Below are 22,549 nucleotides of genomic sequence, written 5' to 3' on the forward strand. Positions count from 1 at the left end.
ACTTCAGATTTCAAACCCTACACAAATATCTGCAATACAGTGACAAGGTGTGTGAAATTACCTGTGAAATTACCTTTACCTATGGCAGTGGGGCTAATGGAAGGCAGAAAATAATTATGATGGCACACGAGATCAATGATGGCAAATAGTCATATTGATCTTAGAATTGGGGACAAATGAACCATAGAAGCATATAATTACCCAGCTCTCTTGTGAAAATGCTTATGTTTCTCTGGCCAACCATGATACAAAACTGTGATGCTGAGTAAGTGGGATTAGGAAGGAACTGAGTTAGAAAACAGGGTACTGTGGAGTTGGGCAGAAGGGGAAGGGTAGATTTAATGAGCATGTTTTTCCACTCTGCTTTGATGTCTCTGCTTTCATCAAACTAGGCTAACATGATGAACTAGTTACCATGTTACCTTTCAGTCTCCATTCCTCAGTTACTTCCCTACCAAGCACACAAATTAGGCCTGACAACACATGATAAATCTGCAGCCAGAGCAGGAGAGAGGGAGATGGAGAGAACATTTTCATCTGTTGTTTATAACATGCTGATGAGCTATTTCATGTTTCTTCTTGACACATTTTTGCTTTTTTCGTTGTTTGTTTGTTGTTTGTAATGCCATCAGCAGTTATGAAAAGATATGATTGTTTTGATTATTTTCTTAAAAAAAAAAAAAAAAAAAGAAAGAAAAAAGTTGCCAAACTTGTAAAGGCCTTCTAGGAATTGATTTTTCATTCCATAAACAAAAAAATACAATTATTAACGATCTTCTTTACAAGGGCAAATTGAAAAAATCACGAGCTTCAAATTTAGGATACTGTTATGAGGTTTATTGCCAGCTCTATTATTTTTTGCTAACTCTCATTAAAAGGCTAAATAACCTAAAGTAATACAAATTCAAACTATCCATCCAACCATTAACTACACTCTTCCACTGCCTGGGTGAAAAATTACAAGCATTTTGCACTGGTGGGGTCTGTAACCCTAACCCTCCAATCTGTTCTTAAGATCTTAAGTAATGTCTTAAGATCTAAATTAAAAAGTTCATAAGAAAGTTCTTAAGTGCAATTCCTCAATATTTTCTTAAGAACAGTCTCAAATCTTACAATTTCTTTTTCCTACTTAAAATATGTCACAAAGTAATATGTTGCAGTGTACGAGCCAATAAACATATAAAAGGACGTTGTAATATAATTGAGGAAATTAATGTAAGAAACAAATTGCTACTTGGGAAAATAGACAATATGGGAATAACAGCTGAAATAAGTCTAGAGGGTGGGCAAAAGAGACAGAGGCTGTCTCAGTGGTGGAAGGGACTCTGAGAGACAGTGCAGGTGTCAAGAAAAAGTGGGCAGATTTCAAGTCGGAAGGGAGCTGAGAGGAAATGACTGAAGAATGAGACCGGTGGCTCTGAAAGTATTGTAGCATCACAGGGTAACTAGGTGGATGGATGAGGGACGAGGAGGCTATGTTGCAGTTTGCTAGTTTAACAGAGCCCAGATTTATTTCCTTGCTGCTGCACATCCAACCCAAGGTTTGAGGTGTGCCCGGGAAAAAAACGAATCTTTGTGGTGCAAAGAAATTATTTTCTGACCCTTGTGGCATTTCTCTTCCATGTGGTGGCATTGCTGACAAAATGAAATGGGAAGGGGTTTTCTCGCAGTAAGACCCTTTTATAACTCCCTTTTGCATACTAATATGAGTAAAACTTGAAATGTTGTTCTCTAAGTTATATTATTAACATTACTTTCATGTTACAGTTAAACAGATGTTATATAAAACTTATTCCTTCCAACATTTTGGAAATTGTTTTTGTGTTCATTGAGATATTGCTTAAAATATTACTTTTCAAAGGGGGTGTACTCATTCACACTATTGGGCCTGAGATGGACTGGCGACCTGTCCATAGTGTCCCCTGCCCTCGCCCAGAGAGAGCTGGGATTGGCTCCAGCATCCCCTCATGATCTAGAAATGGAAAAGCCGTAGGAGATGGATGGCTCACTGCGGACTCACCAGAAACAGTACCGAATCAGGTGATTTGTCTGAATTGGCTCATTGACAAAGGTCAGTGGACTCACCAGAAACACAGAGGACTCATATGATTTGAGTCACTAATTTCACTCAGTAAATCTCACTCACTCACTCACCTTCAGCTGCTTTATCCGTATCTGGGTCGCAAGGCTGCTGGAGCCAATCCCAGCTCACATTGGGCGAGGGGCGGGTTACACCCTGGACAGGTCATCAGTCCATCACAGGGCCAACACACAAGGACAAACAGAGACAAACAACCACTCACACTCGCATTCACACCTATCGTGAAGTTATAACGTCGCCAGTTAACCTATACGTGCATGTCTTTGGGAGGTGCGAGGAAACCCACGCAGACACAGGGAGAACATGCAACTCCGCACAGAAAGGCCTCAGGCCTCAACCTGCAACCCTCTTATTGTGGGGTGACAGCACTAACCACTACGCCGCCGTGCTGCTCCTCAGTAAATCTAGTAAAATAAATATTGCATAAACAAATGATGAAACACACTCATGATTGTTTTTTGATTTATATGATTGATTTTATGCATATGATGATGATTATTATTATTATCGTCATCAACAGTAGTGGTACAGACTAGTAATGCAGCATATTTTAAGCAAAACAACAACATACAAACTGTGAGGTGGGGGGGTGGGTTGCCAACAACTCTCACTCCAGAGTACCCGGACGATGGTGCTGCCACTATGATAACTAATGCTGGTGAATTTGCCTGATCCTAGGCAGGTTAACTGTTGGCTTAGTTTAGCTGTGCATCGAAGAATGTCCGATGGGCAGAAAAACTCTGAAACAAAGGTTCTGATCGCTGAGTCACTTCAATTGCATCGAAAATATATAATTGAGACAGATTCATCCACCAATACCACAGCTTTTCCTTATTCCAGTTTTGTGGAATATGCCTCAGCAGTTGCAATAAAAACATCCACAACAATAAAAGAAATATAAAATATTCAATTGATGAAACCTTGATGTCACAGTGAAGCTGCCGCAAGGAGTGCCGATTTCAAACAAAAAACAGAACATTCATCCCAAAAATCTAATTCAAATTAAAAATAATAATAATTAATTTTATTTTTCAGGGCTGTATGTATACATGCTGTGTACTCTTGCTTTCTAAACCTCATGAAAACACAGATAGACAAAAGACATGATCATCTGCAACATCAAGGAAGAATACAAAACAAAAAGCAGTGTTGGTCCAATGGTCTACTTCTGGGCGCTCACACTCAAGCCAGAATATTTGGTTCAAGTGTGACACATTTCTGCTGTGTGTTTCTTTGTAATGACATTTGTGTTTTATAGATATAATTACAATATTGATTCAGAAAACCACAGAAAATAAAACAGAAGTTTATATTTGAAGTGATTATTAACTGGCCTCACTAATAAAGAACAAGCTTGGCCGTCATGGAAAATATCCCTACTAATGTAGCCTATGGACTTTTTCAGCATGGGCATTCCATTATGACAAAACTACAACTAGGGGCAGGCGACAGATTAAAATAGTTGGGACTTTGAGGGTGTAACCCTCTTGTTAAAGCTCAGTCTGTGCTTAGGTTGTCAATTCCTCTGCATTTCTGCAACACCATCCAGGAGCAGTTGACGTAGTTCCTGGGGGTCAGTCACAGGGAGAGAACAAGCAAAGTCCCGACAGACATAGGCTGTGGCAACACCATCCTCCTGTGACATGGATGACAGGACTGGAAGACGCTGGCAAAGGTAGCTCTCGTTTCTGTCAACAAGCATCAAAACCTGCAAGTAAAAGGGGGACAGCTTAATTTTTTTTTTATTATAATTCCTATTATGTAAAGCAAAAATGTATCAAATAGAAAATGTAACTCACTACATTACTAAATATTTCATGGCTTCAAAAAATAAACTTTAGTTACTACAGTTAACATTGACAGTCTTACAAGTGAAATGGAAATGTAATGCAATTTGCAAGTTGAATTAAATGTTTCTATGTTGGCAGAGATGGTGAGTTTGTCTCAGTTTATTGGTCTTACAGCAGTATATAGCTTTAAGACCAACAGCAGTAAGGACAGTAGCCAGATCACTTTTTTATTCATAGCGTTTGGTCATAACAGTTATGGTTAGGGTAGGGGCTAATGACTGTGTTATCCTCACTACCCCAGAAAGACCACTGTGCATAGATTTGTTGATATGTTTTTGTCATCTTGGAGCAGTAAAGTTGATGAGGGAAGCTATGTCCACCCCTAAGCAGGCTTTGTGCCAAACATATGTCATTTCTCCGAGGCCCCACGGCACCTCTGGTTCACAGAGGACCAAGGAAATGCATGTGCAAGTTATATATAATATGTTTGCCAGGATGTAATGATACTGACAGGTCACTTGAACACTTTTATTCAAAGGAAATATACTGTGGTTAAAACATTACTCCTGAACTTGGCATTATAACAGGCAGACATAAAAAGAATGGGAATGTTAGAATATAAATGTTCAAAGTACAGGGTTAGGCAAATACACAAATTCATATACATATCAGAATTTTTCATCCCTTACTAAACCAAGTAAATTCAGGAGAGGAATTTATCTATTTGTAGATATATAATATTGCATTCAGAATTCAGAAAAAATATTGTAATTATAAAAAAAAATACCTTTAAGGTTAAAAGAGATAGCAGCTTCCAAAAAGTAATTTCATTCAATTTCATTATACTTCAGACTCAAATATGAAAGGAGTTAGGAAAATGAATAATGAATGTTTATTGAAATTAGTGAAAATAGGATTTCTGTCTTTTTGGAACCACTAAGAAAAAAAATAAGGCCTCATTTCTGTTGTTCTGGAGAATCTTTTAAGGTAAAAATGAATAGATTTTCTAAGGAGTTAAGGGGACTTGTCCTGATCGATATAAATTGATAGATGATGGATGGATGGATGGATGGACGAATGGATGGCTGGACAAAATAAGAAACCCAGTATGACTGCACCCAACCAACTTTTAGCTCATGTAAACACAGCAAGAGATCTTAGGTACATCTTATTCTGCATATTCCTTCAAAGATGATGAGGCGACACCAAGTAACACAAAAGTTGGCTAATGACTAACTTTTTCCTATTCACAGAAAGTAATAATATAAAATATTAAATATAAAGTAACTAGAAATATCTATGTCAAATTTTGGAACCTGCTTATTTGTGGATGCATATAGGTAGCACCACCCCATCACAATGGTCACCTAGGATGCATGTGGAGACATAAGTGTGAACTGACATTCATCAATTATGACTGGATAACATAAGATACATTTTAGTGCCTGCAGTTAGGAAGACAGCTACATGAGGATTCCCTGCTAAGCTGAATGTTCTGTCTGTCTTGATTCTTCTTTTTTCTTGTGAGCATCATACAGTCCCTCCTGGGAGCTAATCCATTTTCCAGTCTTCTACATCATTTTATTACTGTGCAAGAGCCCACCTGTTTTTAACTAATTAATTTTTATAATTTTTTATTGTATATTTTTTGACAGCATGCAGAGGAAAGTCTGGATCCCGGCACAGTGGTTCTTTGATTTGGCTACATTTGACTATACTGCACAGGTAAATGACAAATGAAAAGAAAAACTGAATAAATAGAGAAACTCAACAAATGTTTCTATAGTGTACTTATTGCAGCACAAAAGCTGAGTTTGTTCAAAATAATGCAGCACTTTAGCTGCATCTCTAGGCGCTCACACACCTCTTTCTACCAGGTTAAAGTAAGTTAGGTTGAACATCATAATTTGCATCAAATTGGAAGCTCTAGCAAACAGGATATGGAAGTTAAATTTTACAGTTTAGTAAACTTGAAGACATTAGGTACATCTACTGGGCAGCCTCTGTAGGACTCATAGTAAAATCAGATGATAACGGTCTTAACCTTAGAGGTTGCTGGACAGATTGGTAAGAAATGCTTTACATTGTTAAGCAGTCAATGTATGCTGAATGGGGAAAAAATAACAAAAATGACTATGCAAACTTGGATTTTATATTTATTTCAAATCTAAACATTTTTGTTTCTTCAAACCTATTACATTTCTTTAAACAATATTAAATTATTACAGTGTTAAACAATATAACAATATTTTAATTCCGCTTTAGCCGTTAACTACTTTTGATTTGTCTAATGAGCTGTTTTGGAGTTGTTTGGAGTACTAAATATTTATTTTTACCATAACATAGTGTATTATTCAGAAATACATACTATAAATGTAGTAAATGTTTTTATTGTTTTTATTTTTTCAAACCCAATGAATTAAGTACATGATAAAATTAAACAAGTTCATGCAAAAACCCTAGGAAAGTCACCAGTTCACCACTCTACTGAACTCTCATTCACACCAAAAGGCAATTCAGAGTCTAATCTACATGTTCTTGCATTGCAGGAGGAAGATGGAGGGAACCCGTGTAGGTACAGGGATCAACTAAGCCATTTAGACAAACCCAGAACCTTTTTGCTGAAAGGTGACAATGCTATCCATTTATGTCTTTAATTAATTTTCCGTTTAAAGATAATGGCTGATGATGCACTTCATCAGCTCCTGTTATGTTGACGATGAAAGGGAAGTCACAATCGGTAGTTAAAAATGTCAAAGATGTCAAATCAGGCATACAAGTGTTGCCAGGAAAAAACGGTCCCAGGTATTCTGACATAAGCATCTGTGGGTATGGTTTGTCAGTGTTTTCATAAAGTAAAGAATATTAATCAGGTCACCCAGAAACCAGCTGACTTGTCGTAATGCAGTCATAACAGTACGATTTCACATGCTTGATTAGTGCTTTGCAATGTATCACTTGATCAGAAAATCCTTAGTTCAGGTTAAACACAGTATATCATACAGTTTTTTTAATCTCTTAATCTACTCAACGTGGATGCATCATTAAGTGGTGTAAAGTGAGCAACTAGCAATTATTGCTCACCTTTATCATTATAATAGCACTGCAACAGACTAAAGAATAAAGTGCCACAAGTCTAAGTAATATATATATATATATATATACACTTTGGTTTTGACCAACATAAAAAAATTTTAATTCACCGAGATTTTAGAATTATCTCAGATGACCAACACAAATAACGTGCTTGTACATTAGTGTTTACTATTAAAACATTAGTGTTTTGGCATTCTTATCATGTCTGCAAAATTTTGGGCAGATTTGACAGGAAATGCTGAAGTTGTTAAGAATTTCCTCTTTTATAGCGACTTATTGAAATTGAAGCCATTGCCAGGGCCAACAGGTGTAGTGGATAAAAAAAGATTTTGATTACTTTTAATTTTCAGTGTCTTAAAATAAAAGTGAGTGCATGTGAACTCATTTGGCTAAATGCTGCAGGAGTTGTTTTAGTTGTGTTACTTGCTGACTTCTTGTGTCCAGTAGATGGTGTTCTACGTGTCACTCAGTAATACTAGATATATGTGTTCAGGGTGCATCCCAGATTATGTGTGGTGAATGTGGGGCCAATTGGATATTGTATGTTGGATTTATAAGCACTTTGTCTCTTATGGCAAAATACTGAAATTGGCACAATGCCACACCCTGCGGAAATAATGGACAAAAAACATTTTGATAGTTCTTCATCTTCTAGGTCTAGTGGCGGTCCTTGAAAGTAACCTCCTGTGTCCAGTAGACGACGCTTTAAGTCTGACTCAATATTGATACATATACGTGTTCAGGGCGGGATTCTAATTTTGTGTGGTGAATTGAACCTCACTTGCCTCAGGTGTCTATTTCCTGAATGTGCAAGTAGTTGCAGGCTGCCTCTTTCACTGGGTTTATAATGATCTGCAGATGAACCAGGTTGAGATTTCACCTGCCTATTGGAAGTATATGCAGTAGCTTTGTAGGCTTCTTTGACAATGACAAAAAGCAACTAAAATTTTTATTTTCTCTGGTAGGACAGTTAACAACTTTGAAAATTCAGTTTGGTGGGAAGTAAGGGAAACATGATTTAAAGCTCCAGATGAGTATTTCAGGATGTTTGTTTTGTATCTTGGTGACAGCTTCATTGATGACGTCACATGGAACATCAGCATTTGGCTTGGGTTGGATTTAAACCAGGATTGTTATGATATGACTAAATTCCTGTTTAAAGTAGTCTGGTCTCAGCCCAACTGCCAATATTGAATTGTCTGGACAGCGTATCTTGTACTTGACAGAAATACAAGCAGGGTTACACTATTTTAAGTTCACAATTAAAGCCAGACCTTTTATATTGATGCTAGCTTGAGCCTCTCTGTCTGAACAAATCAGAGTGATTTTGAGTAATCCCACACAGTAGTCTGAGATATTTTAATTCAACAAGGTTTCAGAAAAGCACATTAAACTCTCATGAATAGATGTGCAAAGTGGATATCATGTCCTTATATAGAGGTATATACATTTTTTTTCCTTTTCAATGGTAGTGGTTGTAGAATGTAGGGGATGAGAGGAAGTCAGTGGATGGGTTTGGTTGTTTTATGAACACCAATCGAATGAGGCATGTGGGCATTTTCTACACTGTGTGTGTGTGTGTGTGTGTGTGCGTGTAAATGCATGCGCACATACTGATCTGTTCAGTGTGGCTTTATTAATTGTGGCATTATATATAAATGTGGCATTTACTAAGCTGAGAAATTATTAAGTATGCAGTGTCTAACATGACTGCAGCAGATATAGACAGGACACAGCTCCTGTAAGAGAATTCCATTTACGAGAATACCATTTAAACTGTGAACGCTGCTCGATCCTGATTGTACAATGCAACTGGGAAGTACAAAATGGAAGAATAGTGTAAAAAATAATAAAGATATATATATATAACAATCAATAGCACTCTCACGCAAAATGCAAAATCATCTGGTTCCTTCCAGGGTTATCTATCTACTTCTGCTTGCTGTCTGGTTATAAGGCTTACAGCAGTAGCAGCATAATCAATACTTCTTGTGACTACTTGTGACAGAGGGAGAAAGTAGCTGAGGGGTTAAAACATGTTGAAACTGTGTTTATGTCATCACTTTCACTGAATTTTGTTTCTTCCATTTACTCCAGGATCAAATCAGATTTATTTAAATTACATCAAGGCACTTTACATATAGAGCAGGTCTACACCAAATGCTTTATAAATTATTTAAAGAGATCCAAAAGATCCCCCCATGAGCAAGCACTTGGCGGCAGTGGCAAGGAAAAACTTCCTTTAAGAGGCAGAAATCTTGGGCAGAACCAGGCTCAGGGAGGTGGCCATCTGTCTTGACTGGTTGGGGGGAGAGAGAGAGACGGGGAGGGGGTGTGGCAAAGTTGGGCAGAGTAGGGAGAGAATGAGAGCAGGAGGATATGGAGTCAGAACAGTCTCATAATGAATTAATTCTTGCAGGGCTTTTCACAAATGCACATGCTTTGCTTCGTAGTTGTATTTCGGACTTCACAGATGTAATTTTGAGGCACACATGTTATATAAATTCACAGACCATACGAATTACTGAATGTGCATTTACAAAATCTGTACGTTGAATTTTGAGAATGACCTGATGTCACAGATCAACATCACCACTGGCTGATAAAGCTGTCAATCAAATGTATGTTTCTGATTGACAGATTCATCAGCCAATCGGGTGTGTTTGCTTTCAGTTAATCACTGTATTGGCCCTTTTGGAAAAAGCAGCAGCTCTGGCTTGTTGTCCACTTTTTCCCTCCCCACTAGGAGCTGCCAGGCGTACACCGACACCGTACTCACATCAAGAACTGCGTCGACACTGTCACCATTGACAAAAGGGTCAGGGTTTTTCCAAACCAGAAACCCTGGATGAACAGCGAAGTCAAGTCCCTGTTAAAAAGCTGCAACATCGCCTTTAAGACAGGGGACAGGGCCCTGTACAGTGCAGCCAGGTCCGACCTGAATTAGGGAGGCAAAGGCGGCCTATGGACCAATTCGCTGTGAATGATCCCAGAAAGATGTGGCATGGGAAAAATTATATCGCAAATTACAGAAGCAACAACCTGGAAAACACCATGACTGATGCCTCGCTGGCAGGCTTCATTGCCTGCTTTGAGGCACAGACCAGCAGCCACTCAACACACACAACCCTCCAGCACTAGCACACTAACACTTCAGGAGCACGAAGTGAGACGTGTGCTAAAGTTGGTGAACCCCAGAACCCAATGGAGTACCTGGTAAGGTATTCAGAGCGTGTGCCAACCAACTGGCTGGAGTTTTCACCAGCATCTACAGCCTGTCCCTGTCGCAGGCTTTCATCCCACCCTGCCTCAAAGCTTCCACCATCATCCCCGTCCCCAAGAATTCAGCAGTGGAAAGCGTCAATGACTGCAGGCCTGTTGCACTTATGCCTGTGGTCATGAAGTGCTTTGAAAGACTGGTCTCTCAACACATCAGAGCCTGTCTGCCTCCCATTCTGGACCCCCACCATTCCATGGAAGACACTATAACCATAGCATAGCGCTCCACACCGCGCTGAGCCACCTGGAGCATTTGGGGAGCTACGTGAGGTTGCTCTTCTTAGACTTCAGCTCAGCCTTCAACCACATCATCCCGGAGATCATGGTCCAGAAACTGTCCCACCTGGGCATCTCCACCCACAACTGCCAGTGGATCAAGGACTTCATCACAGAATGCCCACAGTCTGTGAAACTTGGCCCCCACCTCTCCTCCACCATCACACTCAGCACTGGTTCACCCCAAGGATGTGTATTGAGCCCCCTCCTGTTCACGCTCTCTCTCATCTCTCATCTCTCCAACACCATCATCAAGTTTGCAGATGACACCACCGTGGTCGGGCTCATCTCAGGGGGGAATGAGTCTGACTACAGAGATGAGGTCAACCGACTGACAAAGTGGTGTTCAGCCAACAACCTGCCGTTGAACACCACAAAAACAAAATAAATTATACTGGACTTCAGGAAGGGCAGGGCTGACCCAGCTCCACTGTACATCCATAGGGGCAGCATGGAACGAGTCAGCTCCATCAGATTCCTGGGAGTGCAGCTGTCTGGCAACCTCTCCAGGACTGCTAACACCACAGGGGTGGTGAAGAAAGCCCAGCAGCGACTCCACTTCCTGAGGGTGCACAGGAGGAACAATCTAGAGGAGAAGGTGCTGGTGATGTTCTACAGAGCCACGATCAAGAGTATCCTGGTGTACTGTATCACAGCATGGTACGCGGGGTGCTCAGCAGCAGACTGGAGAGCGCTGCAGAGGGTGATCAACATGGCCCAGAAGATCACTGGTTGCTCTCTGCCCAGCCTGAAGGGCAGCTGTCGCTACGTCAGCAGAGCTGCCAGCATAATTAAGGACACTTACCGCCCCAGCAGCCACCACTACCCTCGGGCCAACGGTATAGGTCTCACATAACTCTGACAAACAGGCTCAGGGACAGCTTTGTCCCCGTAGCCATCACTGCACTGAATAATAATAAATGTTAACACTCTGCGCTTTTAACACGGCTCATGCAATATCCAGTGCAATATTTTCCTCGTGAAATACTCCTGTGCAATATCAGCCGATGGCACATTCCACAGCTATGAATATAATTCTGGCTTACATCTATGTTTCTTTTCTTTATTTTTGCACATTTTTTATAGTTCTTCCTACAGTACTTAGTTGTTGATTTTTGATTATTTATCTTTTACATATATTTCTTATTTCTCATTTCTCATTTCTACCTTGTAAAAGCACCTTTGGAGCTGCACTCATCTCGTTGTAATGTAAATTACAATGGAAATTCCTAAGGAAATTCTGATACTGATTCTGATTCTGAGTTACAAATTTCTCTAAAGCCTTCTTCTGGTTCTGGAAGCCTTCAGTCACAAAAGCAGCATCCACCTTTTTGCCAAAAGAGTACCTGTTGTCAGTAATCACTTAGTTACAATAAAAGCACAAGACCCCCTTTGACCTGCAGATTGCATTGTAGCCAGGTGTACTCTTGAAACCATTTTTCTAGAAAAGATAAGTGATTTTATGTGTTTTGGGTGTGCAGCTCCCTGGGTCTGCAGCTTGAACCTGAACTCTGAGTCTGACACTCCACCATGCCCCTCTCCCCAATGTTCTCTTCTGCCTCTCCCCCTGACTGACAAGATTCTGTCCAAAGAAATAAAATAAATACCAACTTCATTTCTAGAGGAAATCTACTCCTTTTCCCTCTTCAAATTTTTTTTTACTCAAAAAGACAGGGCTTCTCTTACTGTAACTGTGAAAGCTTACCTGAGACTCCCTCTCTACATCCTCTCGACTGCTGCAGCTGGAACCTGAACTCTGTGCTTGACAATCCACCACGCCGCTCTCCCTTATTCTCAATTCTAAGTAAATAATCATCATACTATGAAGCCTTACCTGAGAATCCCTTTCCCTATCATTTTATCTGGTAATGTTATTTAAGCTGCTCACCACCTCTTCAGCTGTCTTCCTAGGGAACAGTGACCTGGACCACATGTACAAACAGGACAGACGCTGGTTAATTACGGAATGAACTTAACTTCACAGTAATATAGCTAACTAATATAAACACCTGATCAATATGCACTAGCAAGCAGGCAAGCCACCTAGCATGTAGAAGTATTAGGGCTAGTGCTAACACGCAACCAACGTCATCTAGCTAGCTAGATAGCTATTGCTGCTAAACCACCACGAGTGGTGGCAACCAGAGTCTGATTAAGTTTTTTTAAATCATTTATGGGCATACTACTGTTCTAGTAGTAATATTCTACTTTTGATCAAAATAACTCACAGAAAGACATCTGCCTCTGCTGCAAATTACCAGAGCCCCAGCCTGGAGCTACTTTCCAGAGCTGAGAGAAAGATTGAGGGGGTTGTTTTCTTCAAGCCTGCTGATGTCATCAGCGTCTGTATAAGAAACTGCCAGTTCAATTGTATTGTAGTAGAGGAGCACAAGTCAGAAATATATTTGCCAGACATTATTTGTTTCACCATTTCCATCATTTCTTTTTAGATGTGAATAATGTGAAGTCTAAAAATAAATTTCTTAAATTTGTAATAATTTAGGGTATTTTTACTGGGGGGGATAATTCATGTTTGTCCTCCCCGTCCCCCCCTGGGATCTGCTCTGTAATTCAGGTATATTCACAAAGTTGTTGATTTCTCTGTGGATTTTTTCATTCGAATAAATCCCTAAACTTTGCTGTTTCAGAGTCACCACATTCATGTTGTTTTGGTTCCTGAATGTTATTAAGTAAATACTTTGTAGACAAACTGCTAATGAAAATGATTATTCCTCATAACACAATTAATACTGGTCATACAGCACTGGCTATTTTCACTGCAGATATTTGTATTTGCCAAAGTAAACCCACAGACATTATAGTGAGAGAAAGTGACATTGACATATGTAAAAACGATGGTCAAATCACTGGTTTCAGAAATACAGCAGATAAATCAATCCTGCAATCTTGCCCCATGTTAGCTGCTCTCCAATCATACCCCTGTTTTCATAAGCTACAAATAGCCCTCCCAGATTGGCTGCCACAGCATCACTGGGTGACGCAAGCAGGTATTAGACCTGTTATATCTTTGACAAATTTTTCAATATTAATTTTGACTAAAGGAACAAACATTCAGAGTTGGAGTTACATAATTAATATTTTTAGAATTAATATAGACCTAAAGACAATTTAGAGTCACAAATCAACCGAAACATGCACGTTTTTGAACTGTGGGATGAAACTGGGGTACCCGGAGCAAAGCCATGCAGGCTTGGGGAACCAAACCCTCAACCAACAGGGCTATATATTACGCAAGACTGCTTTTAGGGCTTTATACCAAAGCGGGCAAACCTTTTTGGTATAAAAGCCAAAGCAGTTGCCAGTTTCCCCCGACAGGACAAGGGGGGACAGGAGAGGAGAGCAGACTGACCTTTAAGAACCACACTTAAACAAGCCAACACCCCAGGCACTGTTCTAGGTTGACCCCACAGTACATCTGTGTGTGAATGTTTGTGTGTAAACTTTTCAAAGGTTACGATGAATCTGCTCCCGCTATGGTAGTGCTTCAGTTGAAGTAAATTGATGGATATCTATGTGGAAGTTCACCTTCATTGTCTTCAGGTTTGCATTAAGGACCAATGAAATGTTTGTAATGAGGGAAAATTTAAGAAATTGGTGTATCATTCTTTCAAGCAAACACACCAACACAGAATCTTGTAACACTTACCTTATGTGGTAGGAAGATAGAGTTGACTGCTGCTAAAAGACTTGTGGTATCTGGAGCATCCTGCTGGCCACAAATCACAATCTAAAGAGAGTAAAAGCAAAGAAAAAAGCATCTTAAGGAAAGTCAATAAAGAAGAGAGAGATAACAAGACAGAGGCGTATGAATAGAGTGTAATAACAGGGGAAAGGTGATACATAAAGGCATGGAAGAGGGGGAGGAAAAGATCAAGGTTAGCAAAGTATTTGTAGCACTAACAAGGGAGGCAGGTGTCTCATCTTGTGACTGCCTTGTCCCTGAGCTTGTTACCCGCGCCACACTACCTCAACTCATCTTCAGGTCATTGATGACAAACAGAAAAAGGAACACTCTGTTTCTATGCTTGTTTTCTTCTTTATTCTTTGATTATATAGCACATGATTTTCAGTAGAAGTATAGACTGCATACTGGTACACAAACTGCAGTAAATGCTCGCATTAAGGTTAACACAGCCGACTAGGGGATGTCTGCATAATTAGCTGCATGGTTTTAATGGACACAAAAAACTAACAAAAAAATGTGTAATAAGTAAATAGGGGCATGAGGTGTTGACAAAGTAAGTTGCTGTGGTACTTGAATTTGCATATAGAGTTCCACATCAATTCATGTGTTCTTGTTGGTGAATGTGAGAATAACCTGTTGAAGTGCGTAGTGGTGGGCCATAAGAGCCCGGACCATTTCAGGCAGAGCTATGGGAATTTTGGTCAGACGATCAGAAAAGGCTGTCAATAGTTGTTGGGATCTCTGACGCCATTCCTCTCTTCCAGTGTAATGAGACAGACGGATGAGATTGGATGCCGACACTGAGTTAGCACTGGGCTCTGCTCCATCCTGATCTGAGACAGAAAGATACACAACACTTTGATCAAGTTTCAACAGTTTGCACGGTTGGATACTCAAAGTTACACTTTTTGTACTGAACCTAGTCACAGGGCTGGTACTTGTCGTGCTTCGTGCTTCTCTGCTCAGTGTTTCCTGTTTATTGCACGAGTATGTCAGCTTATTAGTATTCCTTTTTCAGTCTCCGTTTTTGTGTTGGTAGTGCCAGCAGGTAATGCATGTGCATCTGAAGCAGTTTTCTGATAACCGTTGCTTTTAGCAACTGGACATAGAAAATGCAACCAAAACAAAACAAAGCAACAAAAAAAAAAAAAAAAAAAAAAAAAAAAAAAACTATTTGCAACACATTTTGGCATGACAGAAAATCAGAATGCATTGTTAAATCAAATCAGATTTATTTGTATCACAACAAATTATAATAAAATTACATCAAGCCACTTTAGAGCAGGTCTAGACCAGGATTAGGGTTAAAAGACCTGCTTGACAGTACATACCATACTGTGAGAGAAATATTAAGATTAAATTGAGATGACAATATGACAATGATAATAATGAAAATGGTTTGTTTCTCACAAGAGAGAGAAATAAGCCATGAAAAGGGATGTCACTATCAACTAGAAACTTAAGTGTAAAAACAAAGAAACACACAATGAAGTCTTCCTTCTTCATTCTTCAATGAAGAAGAAACATACAATGCCTTGTGCACCTCAGGAACATGTTGTGCTGTTCGCAGTTGTACTAGCAAATAGACAAAGTTGAATCTGTGGCTAAAAGAGTAATGTTTTGAACATGCACCCCGGACTAAGAGAGAATGTTGTTGCAAGACCACCGCCTATCCACGGATGAGGAACCCAGAAGGATGTGGCTGAAAAACCTGAAGTTGAAAAAACCACCTAAAACGTTATATGTGTGCTCTTTTAACTTTGTTGGAAGAAAAAAAAAAAAAAAAAAAGCCCATGGAGGAACGCCCGCACCCTACTTTGTGGTTGGGATATGACAGACCATTGAAGAAGAGACACAGGGTGCTAAAGAGGATTGACAGCAATGTCACAAGAGCACCAGGTACAATTTCATGTGTATGGAGGACGCAGCACTGTAGTGTTAGTCAGGCAATATAATCAGTAATACATCACATGTATTACCCTTTCTGAACAGTTAAAATATAGCATGCGTTTGGACTGCTGGTCATTATTAATTTAAAAATACCATAATTTCAGTACAGACATTACAAAAATGTTCAACGATGCAGTAGCCTATTTTAATCCTAATTTGAATATAATATTGTAGCTGTTATTATGTAACACTTTTTCCCTTGGTTTCTGGAGTGCATAGGTAATGTAATAACAGTATTAGTGGAATTCACAGAAGTTTAATGGGGTGGGGTGGGTGTAATTAAAAAAAAACAAAACAAAACAAATGCATCATGTATTGCTAATCTCAGGTGAACAAAATGAGATGGACCAGGCCGAGGAGCTGTGCACAGAGCAAAGGTCATCCTGTAATGTCCTAACACAGTGATCACACAGTGACCAGGAGGCAGAGCCGCAGTTTAACACGCTCCTCTGCACCTCAGTCAGAGTTGTCACCTGCCGAGAATAGAATAGAGTCTCTGTCTATGTTTAGGTCTATAGAAACTGTGTCTGTCCCCCGACCACCCACATTTAGAAAAGTTAATAAACCCAAATTAAACAGAAGAGGAGCTAAAAAAAAAAAACCTAACTGAAATTAAAACAGCCACAAATTCAGTTTCAAATAACACTCCGATCAAATGTGGACTGTTGAACATTCGATCATTATCATCAAAATCTCTACTAGTCTTTAACGATCTCTTTGCTGATCACCATACTTCTTCTACATACTTTATGACTTCCACAATCATATACTTGATCTTGCTCTAACATATGGCATTGAAATTGACAAGCGAACAATTCTTCCCCAAAATTCTCTCCTGTCTGATCATTACCTTATTACAGGGTTAGGGTTAGTATTAGTATTAGTTAGTATTCAATCTGAGGAGGCTGGCTCCCTGGTATAATTCCCAAAATTAGAAAGAAATTGGCATTCCAGTAAGTCAGAAGAGTCTCACAGAGACTGGAAAGATAGCCTAAAAACAAGCTCGCCGCAGTGCTAGAAGTTCATATTACTCAGCACTCATAGAAAAAAACAAGAACAACCCCAGGTTTCTCTTCAGCACTGCAGCCAGGCTGACAGAGAGCCATAGCTCAGTTGAACCAGTGATCCCCTTAGCTCTAAGCAGTGATGATTTTATTAACTTTTTTAAAATTCTCCCGATCAGAGAAAGAGTTTATCAGCTCTTGCCTACGTTAGATAAAATCTCCTACTGAATACAGCAACTCCTGAATCAGCTGCGACGCCTCTTTTACATCTAGAATCATTCTCACCTCTGAATCTCTCAGAGCTAGCTTCTATAGTTTCATCATCCAGACCATCAACCTGTCTATTAGACCCAGTACCAACTAGCCTCTTTAAAGAGATCTTTTATTTAATTGAGCCGTTCATTCTAGATTTGATTAATCTGACTTTATTTCTGGGTTATGTACTTCAGGCACTTAAGACCGCGGTCATCAAACCCCATCTTAAAAAGCCTAATCTTGATCCAGATGTTTTGGCAAACTATAGACCCATATCGAACCTTCCATTTATTTCTAAAATCATTGAGAAAGCTGTAGCAAAACAACTACACGACCATCTGGATGGGAACAGTTTGTTTGAAGAGTTTCAGTCAGGATTTAGAGCCCATCATAGCACAGAAACAGCGCTGGTTAAAGTCTCCAATGACATTCTAATGGCCTCAGACAATGGATCAGCCTCCATACTTCTCCTTCTAGATCTTAGTGCTGCATTCGACACCATAGATCATAATATTTTACTACAGAGACTGGAACATGAAATTGGAATTAAAGGAACTGCACTAAGGTGGTTCAAATCCTACTTATCAGACAGACATCAGTTTGTTCATGTTAACAACAGCTGCTCCTCACGTACTATAGTCAGTCATGGAGTCCTGCAGGGTTCGGCAGTTGGACCAATCCTCTTTACGCTTCATCTGCTTCCTCTAGGCAACATTATCAGGAAACACAGCATCAACTTCCACTGCTACGCAGACGATACTCAGCTGTACCTATCAATGAAGCCAAATGAAGTCAGTCAGATAGTCAGACTGCAGGCATGTCTTGAAGACATAAAAGTCTGGATGACTGGAAATGTTTTACTTCTCAACTCTGACAAAACAGAAGTTATTGTACTCAGCACCTCAGAAAAATACTATCTAATCATCTCATCAGTCTGGACAGCATTACTTTGGCTTCCAGCTCCACTGTAAGAAACCTTGGAGTAATTTTTGATGAGGACATGTCCTTTGTCCCTCACATAAAACAAGTTAGTCGGGCAGCTTTCTTCCACCTGAGAAACATTAGGAAAATCAGAAACATCCTTTCTCAGGATGATGCCGAAAAACTAGTCCATGCATTTGTAACTTCTAGGCTGGACTACTGTAACTCATTACTATCTGGATGTCCAAACAAATCTCTAAAAGGCCTTCAGTTCATTCAGAACGCTGCTGCACGAATATTAACAGGAACTAGGAAAAGAGATCATATCTCTCCTGTGTTAGTTGCTCTTCATTGACTGCCAGTAAAATATAGAGTAGAATTCAAAATCCTTCTTTTAACATATAAAGCTCTTAATGGCCAAGCTCCATCATATCTCAGAGAGCTCATAGTTCCTTACGGTCCTAGTAGGCCACTCCGCTCTCTAGATGGAGGTTTACTTGTGGTTCCTAGAGTCTCCAAGAGTAAATCTGGAGGCAGATTGTTCAGTTATCAGGCTCCTCTTCTATGGAACCAACTTCCAGTATCAGTCCGGGGGTCGGACTTTTTAGCAATTTTCAAGACCAGGCTTAAAACCTTCCTGTATGACAAAGCTTATAGTTAAAAAGTTAAAGTCCTCTACTCTTTAGCTATGCTGCTGTAGGCCTAGGCTGCTGGGGGAAGGACTGAGCTTCTCTCTCTCTGTCTCTCTCCCTGTCACCCTCTCTCCCCCTCTCCCTCTTTCTCTCTCCCTCCGTCTCGCTCGCTCTCCTTTCCTCCCCCCTTGCATGCGTTGATAAGAACCATCCTTCTTAAAAAACACAGTTTCATCCAGTTCTAAGCATTTATACTGCATTTACTAACCATGTTCTGCCAAAGTCTCTGTCTCTCCCAGTTCCTCTCCTCTCTCTCCCTGTCCTCATCCTGCAGGTGGTGACTCATCGCCATCCCATGTTCCTGCAACACCTGCTGGTCCCATATTTCATGAATTCTGTATTACAGCTCATGTTCCTGCCTACACCCCCCCTCCCCCCAATACCTATCTCACTCTCTCTCTCTCCCACTCTCAACCCAACCAGTCGAGGCAGATGGCCGCCCCCCCCCCCGAGCCTGGTTCTGCTCGAGGTTTCTGCCTCTTAAAGGAAGATTTTCCTTGCCACTGTTGCCAAGTGCTTGCTCATCGGGGGATCTGTTGGGTCTCTTTAAATAAATTTATAAAGAGTTTGGTCTAGACCTGCTCTATATGTAAAGTGCCTTGATGTAACTTTGTTATGATTTGGCGCTATACAAATAAATCTGATTTGATTTGATTTGATATTGATCAGACCCAGGGATAGAGGATTACACCTATTCAAAAGGGCCTACCATAGCACTGTTGAAAGGGGCCATTAGTCTACCGCTGATATAGTGGGGCCTCCAATACCTATCTCACTCTCTCTCTCCCCCACTCTCAACCCAACCAGTCGAGGCAGATGGCCGCCCCCCCCCCCCGAGCCTGGTTCTGCTCGAGGTTTCTGCCTCTTAAAGGAAGATTTTCCTTGCCACTGTTGCCAAGTGCTTGCTCATCGGGGGATCTGTTGGGTCTCTTTAAATAAATTTATAAAGAGTTTGGTCTAGACCTGCTCTATATGTAAAGTGCCTTGATGTAACTTTGTTATGATTTGGCGCTATATGAATAAATCTGATTTGATTTTGATCAGACCCAGGGATAGAGGATTACACCTATTCAAAAGGGTCTACCATAGCACTGTTGAAAGGGGCCATTAGTCTACCGCTGATATAGTGGGGCCATCACAGAAGAACTTATATAAGTTTTAAATTCTTTGTGATCCTTGAAAGGTTTGGGGCACACTCTGCTGATGATTTGATGTTGATGCTGATGAGCCTTCATGAATGTGGTGTGCTTTATGGCGTTTTAAATGTATGTGCTTCACCCTTTTCAACTCAGCATTCTTTCTTGTGCCTGCATTTCACTTTCTCTGTACATCAGTGCATGATGTCCCTGTCTTTCCCTGTCTGATCGCATTCTCAACCTGAATTGAAAATAAAATGAAGATATATATAAAATACATACTTTTTTTTGTTATAGCTCTTTTGGAATCCTTACCCTCAGTGTCTCTCACTCAAAATGGAAAATTTAAAAAACTGTTCTGCTAGTAACAGTATACTGTCCACCTGGTCCTTACTAAGAGTTTCTGTCAGAGTTCTCTGAGTTCCTATCAGAATTAATACTTAAAACAAATAAAATCATGATAGTATGTGATTTCAATATTCATGTAGATGCTGTCAGCGGCAGCCTTAGTTCTGCATTCATGTCATTAATTGACTCAATTGGAATTTTCTAGTGTGTAAATGAACCTACTCACGGTTTCAGTCAGACCCTTGAGCTGGTGTTAACATAAGCCATTGAATCTGACCAATTAATATTTCCTGCAAACCCTCTTCTCTCTGAACACTACTTAATAATTTGAGTTTTCAATAAATGGCTGCAAAACATCTGGGAATAAATTCAGCTATAGCAGATGTTTATCTGGAAATGCTGTGGGCAAATTTAAGGAGAATATGTAGACATAATTTGCGAAATTGTCATGTCTAAAGTCAACAGAGGCAGATGCAGATGGCACTCAATAAATTAAACTAATCAGCCAATCAGACATAAAGAACCTTATGACCAGCACTCAGACAAAACCAATGTCATTGTTCTTGGTCCTAAAGTACTTAGAGAAGCAATATCTGGTCATGTAACCACTCTAGATGGCATTACTTTGACCATATTAAGATCAGGTCATTCACCCCAAAGAAAGGACGAAATATGTTATGCTATGCTAAAACATGGTGCAGTCGCAAGCAGAAAACTACTTGGATTGTACAACAAAGTATGGGATAAAGGGATATTACCATCTGGGTGGAAAGAAGCAGTTATTATTCCTATTAAGAAACCTGGTAAAGATGGATCTATCCCAGGGAATGATAGGCCGATAGCCTTGACTTTGTCATGCCCTCTGCCTCCTAGTCTTCTCCCACTCCCTGCAGGTTGCAGCTAATTACTGATGCCGGTCTGCTGTGCTGAAGTTCCCAGGTGTCACTGATTGGTGATCAGCGCCAGCCTACTTAACCTCCTTGCTCCAGTCAGTCAGTGCTGGATTGTTGACTCTGCAACAGTTAGTTCTGTCTCCAGCTCTTGAAAACATTGTTATAGTTCTGTTCAGTCTACCAAGTTGCCTGTTGTTCCTAACCTGTTTCTCCACTGCCCAGGATCACCTGCAACCTTCACCCAGACTCCAGCCATCTGCACTCCAGCTCGGTTCTGCCCTACTGCCTGCCACACTCCTCCACTCAAGCAGAGTGCTTTTGGAGTGCATTTGGAACACCACGACAAAGCCCTCCAGGAGGTGACAGACTCAGTCACCGCTGCCCTGACTACACTCAGCATCGACTCAACACTGCCTCTGCCCCCACTGAGCCAATACCTGCTGCACAACAAGCCCCTCCAGCGGCCCCGTCCGGACCAATTAACCTCATATTCCCCCTCCAGCAAAATACTCAGGTAAACCCAACACATGTTGACAATTCCTCACACAATGCCAGTTAACATTCAACGCCCAGCCTAGTCGTTATGCCAGTGAAGCAGCTAAATTAGCTTATCTTGTTAACTTGTCGCCTGTTAACCTGTCTTAACTTCTATAATTCCCTCTTTGAGCAACATTCTCCCTTCGCCATGTCCGTGGATGCCTTTTGTCACGGAGCTAAGACATGTATGACCATCCCATACAGGGCCAGCAGCTGTCCAGGATCCTCCAAGGACGGGTTAGAGTTATGAGAGCCTTATTGACAGTGCTGTTTGCCTGCAGCTGAGCATCAAGACTATGCCCCTTGATGTCCCACTGGAAACCAAAACCCTTAATAGTATGCTCCTGGCCACCATCTACCAAAGAACCACTCCTGTAACTGTGCACCTGTCCAAAAATCACCTGGAAGTAATATGGTTCTATGTGCTTGACAGCCCTCATGTTCATCTGATCCTGGGGTTGCCACTTCATAACCCTCATATTGATTGGTCCTTAGGAGAAGTCCTGTCCTGGAGTTCATATTGTCATTCCTACTGTCTCCGCTCTGCTCTAACCTCCACATTAGT

General features: G+C 40.5%; 1 protein-coding gene across 4 annotated transcripts in view; it reads right to left on the minus strand.

Moving 5' to 3' along the window:
* Positions 1–2,559: 2,559 nt before the first annotated feature.
* spata20 (spermatogenesis associated 20) overlaps positions 2,560–22,549 on the minus strand; it is a 60,995-nt gene continuing 41,005 nt past the window's right edge. For all 4 annotated transcript variants that reach the window (XM_029528327.1, XM_029528329.1, XM_029528325.1 and 1 more), the window contains 3 exons: positions 14,882–15,081; positions 14,210–14,290; positions 2,560–3,809 (listed from right to left, as the gene is read on the minus strand). In XM_029528327.1, the coding sequence (XP_029384187.1) occupies positions 3,618–3,809; positions 14,210–14,290; positions 14,882–15,081 (473 nt within the window). In that variant the 3' untranslated portion in view covers positions 2,560–3,617. The remainder of the gene's footprint in view (positions 3,810–14,209; positions 14,291–14,881; positions 15,082–22,549) is intronic.

Source organism: Echeneis naucrates, chromosome 19 (assembly GCF_900963305.1).
Source record: "Echeneis naucrates chromosome 19, fEcheNa1.1, whole genome shotgun sequence".
NCBI lineage: Eukaryota > Metazoa > Chordata > Actinopteri > Carangiformes > Echeneidae > Echeneis > Echeneis naucrates.